This window comes from Aquila chrysaetos, chromosome 26 (assembly GCF_900496995.4).
Source record: "Aquila chrysaetos chrysaetos chromosome 26, bAquChr1.4, whole genome shotgun sequence".
Taxonomy (NCBI): domain Eukaryota; kingdom Metazoa; phylum Chordata; class Aves; order Accipitriformes; family Accipitridae; genus Aquila; species Aquila chrysaetos.
This window is the reverse complement of record NC_044029.1, coordinates 1,350,738-1,361,168: the sequence shown is the minus strand read 5'-3', so window position 1 is coordinate 1,361,168 and position 10,431 is coordinate 1,350,738. Positions and strand designations below refer to the sequence as shown.

At 58.6% G+C, this 10,431-nt stretch overlaps 2 protein-coding genes across 2 annotated transcripts; one reads left to right on the top strand and one right to left on the bottom strand.

The window, feature by feature from the left end:
• The first annotated feature begins 264 nt into the window (after positions 1–264).
• On the top strand, positions 265–1,265 carry CYREN (cell cycle regulator of NHEJ). The gene is made up of 3 exons (XM_030002745.1): positions 265–425; positions 502–565; positions 779–1,265. The coding sequence occupies exons 1-3, from the start codon at positions 295–297 to the stop codon at positions 1,004–1,006; spliced, it is 423 nt and encodes a 140-aa protein (XP_029858605.1). The 5' UTR covers positions 265–294; the 3' UTR covers positions 1,007–1,265.
• A 385-nt stretch (positions 1,266–1,650) lies between these two features.
• TMEM140 (transmembrane protein 140) lies at positions 1,651–7,587 on the bottom strand. The gene is made up of 4 exons (XM_030002744.2): positions 7,409–7,587; positions 5,465–5,580; positions 4,769–4,884; positions 1,651–3,422 (listed from the first exon to the last, which is right to left on the bottom strand). The coding sequence occupies exons 3-4, from the start codon at positions 4,779–4,781 to the stop codon at positions 2,806–2,808; spliced, it is 630 nt and encodes a 209-aa protein (XP_029858604.1). The 5' UTR covers positions 4,782–4,884; positions 5,465–5,580; positions 7,409–7,587; the 3' UTR covers positions 1,651–2,805.
• Between the last annotated feature and the right edge of the window lie 2,844 nt (positions 7,588–10,431).

Here is a 10,431-nt window from a genome sequence, read left to right as displayed (position 1 = left end):
CTGTGCCAAGGGGGGCGGTTCCAAGGGGGCTGTTCCAAGGGGGGCGGTCCCAAGGGGGCTGTTCCAAGGGGGGCTGTGCCAAGGGGGCGGGTCCAAGGGGGGCTGTGCCAAGGGGGGCGGGTCCAATGGGGCGGTCCCAAGGGGGGGCTGTGCCAAGAGGGCGGTTCCAAGGGGGCGGTTCCAGGGGAGGCGGTTCCAAGGGGGCGGTTCCAAGGGGAGGCGGTTCCAAGGGGGATTCCAAGGGGGCTGTTCCAAGGGGGCGGTACCAGGGGGCGGCCCCGCCCCGCGCGGGAAATGGCGGCGGGCGGGAGGCGGCGGGTGCTGCCGGCCTGGATGGAGGCGGCGGGGGACGAGCGGGTGGTCGCGGCGGGGACCCCCCCCGCCGAGGGCGGGCAGCGGCGGCAGCGGCAGGCGGCGGGTCCCAGGTAGCGCCGCTGGGGCGGGCGGGTGGGCGAGACCGGGCCCGGTCCGCCCTGAGCGTCTTCCCCGCGCGGTTGGCAGGGCGGCGGTGTACTGCATGAACGAGGCGGAGCTGGTGGACGTGGCCCTGGCGGTCCTGGCGGAGGTGAGCCCGGACCCCCCGGGGGGGGGGGGACACGCACACACGGTCCTGGCGGCGGGAAGGGCTCGGGGGAGCGGGCAGGGAGCGCTGCCGCCGCCGGCGGCTCGCTGGGGACCGGCCGGGGGTGTCCCGCGGTGGGGGGGGCGGGCTGCTCCCTCTGCCCCTCGGGGTGCAATTCGCGCACAGCCGGGTCTGGTTGTTTTTCCCTTTGGTTAGAGCCTGCAGCGCGAGGAAGGTGAGGAGAAGGCCCGGTCCGGGAGCCAGGAGGAGCAGGAGCTCCAGGCAACGCCAAAGGAGGCTCCGGGAAGCACGGCCAGCACCGGGGGAGGCAGCGGCCGCAGCCCGGCTCTCCCGTCCCCTCCCGGTGCCGAGGCGGGGAGGGCAGGCTGGGAGGACTCTGAGGACGATGCTCTGAAATACGTCAGGGAGATCTTTTTCAGCTGACGTTGCCTGCTCCGCCGCTGCCCAGGAGCCGCGGGGACGCCCGGGACGGTGGGAGGAGGACCTGGAGCGGGCTGCGGATCTGCTGTGTTGGTAGCCTGTGGAGCTGGTAGGAGGCCCCTGAAAGCCATGGGGGAAAGGAAGGGGGCACTCGCTTCTCCCGGTGTGTGCTGGGTTCAGCGGGATTTGGCTCCGGGTCAGGTTGTGTTCGTTTTTGTTCGGCATCTCGGAGCACGGAGAGATTAAAGAGCACATCTGGGTTCCTGTGCGTGTCCCTTTGGTGGGTGGGCGTTGGGGCTCGAGGGGAGCAGGGAGCTGCTGGCCCTGGCAGGCTTGTGCTGGCTCTGCGGAGCCGAACAGTCGCGGTTCAGCCTTGGGGCTCCCTTGTCCTTGCGGTCCCTCTGTGACAGCTGCCGCGGGGCCTGGCAGGCTGTCCCCGTTGGGCCTGCCGCTGAATTTGCCTCCAGGCTCGGGCAGGCCTCCCACAGCTGGGGAGGACACGGGTGGGAGCAGACTGGCAGGGGCAGGGACCGTTCTGAGGGGGCTGACCCCATGGCAGGGTGCATGGGGGTCTGGGGAGGGATGAGGATGGCTCAGTGGCAAGAGCCAGTCTGAAGCGGGGATGAACAAAGCGCACGAAGCCAGGGCAGGTGCGAGAGCCTTTAATGAAACGCAGAATCGGTCAAACCAGCGTCACCAGCCACACCCCCACCGAGACGGCAGCAGGAGAGAAAACGGACCCTGGTGTCCCGAAGGGGATGGGGGGGAAAGCAGGCGCCGCTTTGTGCGAGGTTACAGACGTGGCACGGAGCGGTGCTGTGCGCCGCCGCTAAGGCGGAGAGACCCCATCCGGTGCGCCGGCTGTGATGGCCCAGCTGGGGCACTGCACCCCAGCCTTCGGCAGCCCTTGCGCTGCTCCCCGAGCACACGCTTGCACGGGGCGTGCGTTGGCCTGAGCTAGCTTTGCGGTGACCTGCCCTCGCGCAGAACCCGTTCTCCTGGAGTCTCAAAGGCTGCCGGACTGCTGGGCTCAGCCCCGTAATGGAAGTGGGGACAAACCTGGGGCTCTGTGCCAAAATCCTCTGCTTCCTCGTGGAAACCCTCCTCCTTAGAGCTGCGTTCGGTGCTCAGCAAGTCGTTGGGCTGCCCCTCCAGGGGCTCTGCTGCTGCTTGGGGTTGGATGTGGGCCGCTTCACCCGAATGAACTGAAGCAGAGTCGCTCCAGGTGTTATTCCAGCAGGTGAAGTCCAGGTGCTCCTGCTGAAGAGTATTTCCAGTGCGCCTCTGGGGCTGCCGCTGCTGTGATGGCAGCGTGAAGCCACAGCTCCTCCAGTTGCTTCGAAGGCGTCCCTGGTTAGTTCGGGAGGTGGAGAAGGAGCAGAGTCTCTTTGGGCAACGCCAAGAAAGGAAGCCTGTTTGCTTCTCTGCCTGCTTATACTTAGGCTAGATATGGCCAGAGGGTTGCGTCCACTGTGTGCTGGTTCTGATCCGTCCCCTTCGCTCTCCTCTGGGTCAGGGCCAGAAATGCTGTCGCTTATGATGCTGCGCCCCAGGCCGAGGGGTGTGTTGCACGCTGCTGTTCCCAGAAAGCTTCCACGCCGTGCTGTGGGTGTTGGTGTCTGCTGCCTGCTTGCTGCAGGAGCACTGCACGCAGCCGTTTGCCAGAGGCTGGATATGGGCCTTTGGACTACGGATCACATTCCTACCAGTGACTAAAGCTGTAGTGGGATTACTCTTTTATAGCATGTTATCAATAGCGCTTGCACCTTCTTCACTCTCAAGTCCCTACGGGCAGGGCCCCGTCAGTAAAAGGGCTTTGACACGGATGTGTGTTGCTTGGCCCAGCTGAGGTACATAGTGGCAGTGAGAATCTGGAGCAGTAGCAGAGCCTGAGTCCCAAGCAATGCCAGGAAGCCCCCAGTGAAATCAGAGAGGTGAATCCACTGCGAGGTTTGGAAAAGAAACATACCCAGGCCTCCAGACAGGATTATCATCTTGATGATAAGTATGATGAGGATCGCCTTCCAGCCCTCTCTCTCCTCTCTGCACTTCACGTGTGCAACAAAAACGGGGTAGAAGATGCTGAAGACCAGGCAGGCGTACACACAAACCCTGGCTAGCACCATTCCTGGTAGGCTGATGCCCATCACCTGTAGATGCTTGTACTCCAGGCACTGCAGCTCCCCAGTTGTCGCGTTCCACAGGCAGAAGTTGTAAAAGCCAATGCGTTTGTCAGGGAGGTCGACCAGGTTCCCGGCTTCCCAGAGCAGCGCATAGAGCATCAAGGCCAAGTTTCCAGCAGCCTGAAGGAAGGTCAGTGCACACAGCAGGTGCCCGGTGCACCGCTGCTGCAGCAGACCCATCCTGGCGCCTGCGTGCTCTCTTGGTACCGTGGTACAGCCTGCTGTGGGGACGCCTGCTGCAAAACACGAAGGGGGGAACCCACTGGTGGTTGTGTCTCATGGCACCCTTCCCAAGGTGTGCTCTGAGCCTGTGGCCCTGAGGTCTCGGGACTCCCCTTGCAAGTAGAGCAGGAGCGTCTCTGACTGTGCTGTGCATGTGTTACTGGGTGGGGGTGTGTGTATTTTTGGTCACAGCAAAGGTGGCTTTAATGATGTCCTGTGTGTGGACCATCACTGGGAGGACAGTATGGCTCCCTTAGCCCCGCATGTGCCCTTTGCACCACGGTCTCATGTTGGACTGTCCTGGTTTCATCTGGGATAGAGTTAACTGTCTTCCTAGTAGCTGCTAGGTGCTATGTTTTGAGTTCAGTATGTGAAGAATGTTGATAACACTGATGTTTTCAGTTGTTGCTAAGTAGTGTTTAGACTAATGTCAAGAATTTTTCAGCTTCTCATGCCCAGCCAGCGAGAAAGCTGGAGGGGCACAAGAAGTTGGCACAGGACACAGCCAGGGCACCTGACCCAAACTGGCCAACAGGGTATTCCATACCGTGGGACGTCACATCTAGTATAGGAACTGGGGGGAAAGGGGGGCGGGGAATCGCTGCTCGGGGACTAGCTGGGTGTCGGTTGGCGGGCGGTGAGCAATTGCACTGCACATCATTTGTACATTCCAATCCTTTCATTATTGGTGTTGTCATTTTATTAGTGTTATCATTATCATTATTAGTTTCTTCTTTTCTGTTCTATTAAACCGTTCTTATCTCAACCCACGGGTTTTGCTTCTTTTCCCGATTTTCTCCCCCATCCCACTGGGTGGGGGGGGAGTGAGTGAGCGGCTGCCTGGTGCTTAGTTGCTGGCTGGGGTTAAACCATGACATGGACAAGAGAAGCATTTGTCAGTAAACTGCAGTGGTGAGAGGGGAGCAAAACACTGTTGTCTGGTAAGGAAGGGGTTAAGAGCTATTCTGGGAAAATGCTTTTCTTTCAGTTGTGGCCAGACAAGGACATCCTTTGTGATCTTTGGACAAGTGAGTAAAATGCAGGCACGACAAGATCTGAAGTGCGGGGCTCCCCCTGCCTCCCCCCCCCCCCCCCCAGCTCTGGGACACTTGGTGCCATTGATGCCACTCATTTCCAGCATCCACATGCCCCTGAGGCCCGTGTGCGCCTGCACGTTTCTGGGCACAGCAGGGCTGATTGCCTGCAGCCCTGCTCCCCGCGAGGCCGGCAGACATGGTGCTCCTCTGTCCCGGTTGCCTGAGGACCGATGCCCCACGCAGTCGGGCAGTCGTCCACCACAAAGAGACACCCCGGACCCACCTGCAGCCACTTGCCCTCCTTTGAGGCTATGGAGACAGACCTGCGATTGCCATCCTCCTCGCTCCTCTCTCAGACTGCCTGGCAAACCCGAGTCCCTGCTCCTGTCCTGGAAACGTGGACTGTCCTCAGTGCCCTCCTGCAGTCTTCTGATTTGCACTGAAAAACAGGGAAGTGGCATGAGGAAGGGGTACCACTGGCTGCAGAGCCACGCAGCATCGCAGCGCTGCCCACCCGAGTCTGTACAGAGACACAAACACAGGGCAAGGAGCTCAGACCTTGGCTTCAGGCTCAGCCTCCGGCTTGAGGCTCTGCAAATAACCCCTTTCCTGCCTATGCCAAGCGCTATCTCCTGTGATTTACCACCTTCCCTCAAGAAGTTCACAACGTCGGTCCTGCTGTCTCCCCTCCACTGTCCGTTGCCCAGTGGTATATCATCCCGATGTCCCAGGCCATCACCCCACAGCTGCTTGTGGATTTAGTACAGCCTCTGAGTTTTTAGAGTGCCAGGAGAGACCCCACTCAATCTGTACCTGGTACCTAGCTGCAGTGCTGGTGAGTAGAGACCCTTCAGCATCCCCCCCACGCTCCCTGTCTCCCTGGATACTTGGGAGTGGGGCACCAATGTTTAATGTGCACAGGGATAAAGCTTCTGTATCCCAAACTTCTTGTCCTCCACAATCATAGCCAGGAGGAGCACACACGCCATGGAAGGGGGTCACAGCATCCAGACACTGACCTGTCCCCTTCCCCTGCTCACTACTTCACTACTTCTTGTAGCTTCCCTTGGAGGTCTTCGCAACAGGCTTCTGGAGAGACTGGATGGTCACACGGAGGATGCCCATGGTTCTGAATCTACAACGGAGACACAAACAACCAGGAAAAGATCTGTGCCTGGCCCCAGAGCGTGCTGCAGAACGAGACCTCTTGCACATGTAATTGCACCAGGGTTTGTCGCGCCCCTGGTGTTTTATCTGGCTTTACACATCTCTCCTGCAGCCAGGCATTGCTGCTCTTCCTCTCCCTGTCCCACAACGGCTTAGGCCTGCCCGCTGTTCTCCCTGCCACGCTGCCTCGCAGCCCTCGGAGGGAGAGCAAGCTGTGCTTGGAGGGGGCTCTTGGTTAGCTGACCAGCTCCCCAGGCATTTGTGTTAGAGCTCAGAGCTGGGACCAGTACAGCCCAGCTGGCTCCTGGCCCTGCTCACCCACTAACCCTTGCTGTCGTGTTTCTTTAGACTGGTTTACTAAGGGAGGCAGGCCTGTAGAAATACGGGCTTTTCGTTCAATCATTTCGTGTTACTTTTTATTAACCCTCCCCCACCTCCATAAAATATAAAAGTAATTAAAAATTGCACATGTTTACTAGAGAGGGGACAGAGAATTAAATTCCTAGCAGGTTCGTGGAAATCCATGGCAGGGGTGAAGAAGAGCCACCTCGGAGACCCTGTGCTGTTACGTGATCTCTGTGTGTATGAGGGCCCGGGGAAATCCAATGGTATTTCTGCCCTCCCCTCTGCTTTGAGGCTCATGTCTATAAAGACCTGTGTTTTTTTTTTTCCCAGCGATGCTCCTCTGTTCGCTCTGCCAAACTGCGGGCAGATTTCCCCCTCAGCCTCCCGCTGTGTCCCCAGCCCAGCAGGTAAAATCCCTGTCCCCAGGCGTGACTGCGACAGGGACAGAAACTGAAACCCGTCCGATGCGGGTGCCAGCTGGGGCAGAGAGCGCACGGCTGGCCTGGCGGCGACGGATGGTTTGGTAACGAAAACTGAGACCTGGTGTCCCAGACTTGGCATTCCTGAGTTCTGCAGCTCGGCCCCGAGGCCGGTTTGGAGGCAGCCCGGCCGAGACGCAGGGGATAAACAGGAAAGAGCTGTCAGCCCGTGTCCAGCTGGGGCTTTTCCCTGACATCTGCAGCCCCTCCGGCTCTAAGGAGGTGCCTGTGCCCTTGGACGGGACAGTCTGCGGCTCTCCATCAAGGATGCAAGAAAGAGGAACCCCAGCATGGCACAGGGAGCCCCAGCCGGGCTTCAGCCCCCTTGTTTCTGGGCTGGCATCGCTGGCAGCACCGGACTGCGCCACGGGAGAGCTCTGTGTCTGTCTCCCGGGCAGAGAAAGGCTGCGTGTGCGCGGCTCGGGAGCTCCCTGGGGTCTCTGTGTGTGAGATGGGGCTTGTAGGGACCCTCCGTGCTGCCGGGACGGCGGGGCCCTTCCTTCTGCTGACTCACGGGCAGGTGAGCGGCTTGCCAGGCTGGGGCTGTGCGTCCCCCCCAGCGAGCTGCTGGCTGAGTGCCTTGGCTTTCCTGCATCCCCTCCTCCCTGGCTGCTGGGGGGAGTAATGCCACGCAAGAGTGGTGGGAAAGGAAGGCAGCTTTGGACTTGGAACCTTTCCTTTAAGCCACCTGCTCCTCCCCAGGATCCCTCTTTCCCCCTCAGGCAGGATCAGCTGCAGGGAAACCACAGGGGAAGAAAGGCCGCTGACAAGTTAGGGATTGCTGGCAAACAGAAACCAGCCGGCGGTACGCGGACCAGGCTGCGGAGGAACTGTCCCAAAAGTGTGCCGCAGCTGGGGAAGGAACTGCTCCCTCCCAGACATTTGCATCCTGCAGCACCACTTCTTCTCCTGGCGGCTCTCCCCGATGCCAGCGGCATTAAAAAGGTGGGGGACCCAGTGGAGGATACTTACGGGCTGCCCATCTGGCTGGGTGCGGAGCTGAAACTCGCTGGAGAGGGCCGAGGTGCCACCCCGGCGAGCCGAGCCCGTCTGTGGCTGCTGCCAGGTCCCGTGGCGTCTGGGCTCTGACACCGCAGCCCCTGGTGTGTCACAAACAGCTGCCTCTGGTTTCTCTTTCAGTTTTGAAGGTCGTGGGAGCCTGATGCAATGCTCCTCCCTGATGCTGCGTCATCTAATAAATATGAGCAAGAAAACAGGCCGAGCGCTGCCACTGCCATCCAAAGCGGTGGCGGGTTTGCACTTTCTTCTCCCAGCTGCGCTGACCGACGTGAATAACTGACCGGGCTAAGCTCACCCAGGAAAGTTGTGCTACTAGAGCAGCTTGGGTGTCCGTGGGGGCCGAGACGAGTTCGTTCTGTTTGGACACTTCTGTGGAGGTGACCGACCATCCCAGTGCCAACCCCAACACTGTCGGCGTTCACTGACCACTTCGCCCTTCTTGCACTTTGAACGCTGCTCCCCTCCCTCCGCTTCCCAGACCCAGCTTTGCCCCGACTCCCCCTCGCCTGCAGACGCGGCGCCTACGCAGGCACGGCGCGGACGCGGCAAGCTGCCTGCCGCGACAGGAAACCTGTGAAACCTCGAGTGATGTAAGGGGTAAAATTCTCCTTCCTTTAGTCCTCCTGGCCGGGTCCAGAACTGCTTGTCCTGTCCTGTAAGCAGCCTTGGTGCTGGGTCTGGTAGAGAGGTGTGTGTTGGGGAGGGGTACGTGTGGGACACCTAGCCATGAAGCTGTTCATGGAGTCCCACCTAGTCGTTCCACATCTAGGCATGGTCTGGAACCCTCCGGGTGGTACAGAGGTTGTGAGCCTGTAATATAGGCACTCGCATCCGAGAGCACAAGGGAGGTGAAGGGAAATACGGGAGGAAGAAGAGAAGCTCGATGGATAGGGCCATCAGGCAGGTAGCGGTGGGGAGGTGCCTTCCTACCCAGCCTGCGTGCGTGGAATAATTTTAGCACTGAGAAGGACAAGGATCTGGATTGAGGTGGTTCGGATCACACATAGCTTGGGCTGGGGTTACGGTGGGAGAAATCAGGGGTGGGAGTGGAAGGTTTGCAGCAAATAAAGCCTAGCAGGCCATAGCTGGTGAATGGCGGGGACACAGAAGGAAGCCTTGGGGCTGAGTATGGCCGGTAACTAACACTGGGGCTGCTGGCTGCGAAATTGGGGTACGAGCAGAGAGCACCGAGGTGAGACCTCTGTTCCAGTGAGGAAACACGCGTTGGCAGGAGGCACTTTTGTCCTCTCACGAGGGGCGGTCACGCGATTTCGCCTCACACCGCTCACTTTTCTGTCATTCAGGAAGGAAAAGGGCGTTACGATTTGGGTCTGGTGATCAGCCGACTCCTCCGCTGACCTCAGCACCGCAGGGGAGTTTGCCGTTTTGCTGCCACATGAAGGAGGCACAAGCAGCTCCATCACACGCATCCTCACTTCGCGTTGGGGTCCTGTTTGCTGGGGCAATCGGGATGACTGCCGCAATGGGTCTGCTCCATCATGCCACGGCACTTCTCCTAGAGAGGCGTCTGATCCCCTTCCCATCTCCTACGCCTCAGCCTTCATGAGCCTGACAGATGGCCACGCATCCTGGCTTTAGCCTTTGCACACACCTCCATCCCTCTGGCCTTCTCTGCACTGCTGAGCACTAAACACACCATTTGGGAATGTTACTTTTGGAGTGTGGCACCTTCCTGGCCAGAGCCGGTCGCCTGATTGTGCATCTCTGGTGGAAGCGCTCCTCCGTGTTTCCCGTGTGTCCTCCCCTGCAGGGTCTCGCTCTCTGCTGCTCCTAATGCCTCCGGGGATGCCCAGGCTGCCGGTGGGGAGAGGTACAGTCAGCCCCGGGCTCAAGACTTGCCCTTGGTACCACTGACCTTATTCGGGAGGCTGCCTTCCATATCTTTGGCTGCCTCTCTGGCAGGCTGTTCCCCTGCCTTCTCCTTCCAGGCATTGGGGCAGGGAAGATTGTGCCCGAAGGCTGGGCGGGATGCAATATGCCCCGCTCTTCTTCTTCCTAGGGACGTTTTACAGGTGTCCCCTGGCTGCTCCTTTGGCTTCAGATGCTCAAAGTCTGTCTGATGATGGAGCAGCTGGGGAGGGGAGGAGAGGTGTGGTGGGTGTGGGGTGAGGTAAGCAGGGGATGATCGTCAACATGTCTAATGGAGAAAGAAGGGGAAGGGAGAGCAGAAAGGGAGCGGGGCTTCTACATATGTCCCTGGAGGTGGGACAGATCGGGCAAGTCTTTGGGCTGCTGGGGCCTGGCGTCTGTGGGTGGGAAAGGAGAGCTCTTCCCAGGAGCCAGCTTCCACTAAATCCCCATGCAATTGTTTCTTCCTGGAATTGCTTCCTGAAATAGAAATGTAATTTCTTGTGTGTGTTAAGATGTTCACATGGCTTTACAGTGGAAGGAACTGCTCTGCAGTTCCTTGTGGTGCCGTTAAAGCACACACAGCAACACTGTCAGCAGTTCTAGTAATATTAGCAATGACAGGTAAAGCATGAGATGAGCTGGGACTTTCAAAAGTGTTTTGCTTATTTTAGCCTGCTGTTTTAAAAGTACGCTACCAGACTTGCTTCCCAGAAGTTGGTCATGACCCTGGTCCTCATTCCTGAAGGAATCTCCACAGCAGAACTCTGCTCCCTCTGGTTACTCAAAAACCCTCTCAGCTATAGCTAGTACAGCCCCATTGTACAAGACTTGAGGGAGTCCTGTGGGAGTCCTTAGGCTGGTGAGAAGAGAGGTTGGAGCTCACTTCATTTCTTCTACATTGTTTAGAAATAATTTTTATTCAGAAGAAATCATAAAATGACTATTTTTTTTCTCATCTGTAATCTGCTGACAACTAACAATAAATAAATCTCAGTGAAATGAAACCAATGTTATGCTTTTCTTCCTATAGCTGTCATGAGGACATTGCTGGCAACCCAAGAACCGGAGTCCAAAGCAGTGCAAAGCTAAATGGCTTTGTGCTG

Excerpts from the sequence above, each read along its gene's own strand:
- CYREN (XM_030002745.1), top strand. The coding sequence starts at position 295 with ATGGCGGCGGGCGGGAGGCGGCGGGTGCTGCCGGCCTGGATGGAGGCG. Across the intron at positions 426-501 it reads CGGCAGGCGGCGGGTCCCAG|GGCGGCGGTGTACTGCATGA; the intron begins GTAGCGCCGCTG and ends CGCGGTTGGCAG. Across the intron at positions 566-778 it reads CCCTGGCGGTCCTGGCGGAG|AGCCTGCAGCGCGAGGAAGG; the intron begins GTGAGCCCGGAC and ends CCCTTTGGTTAG.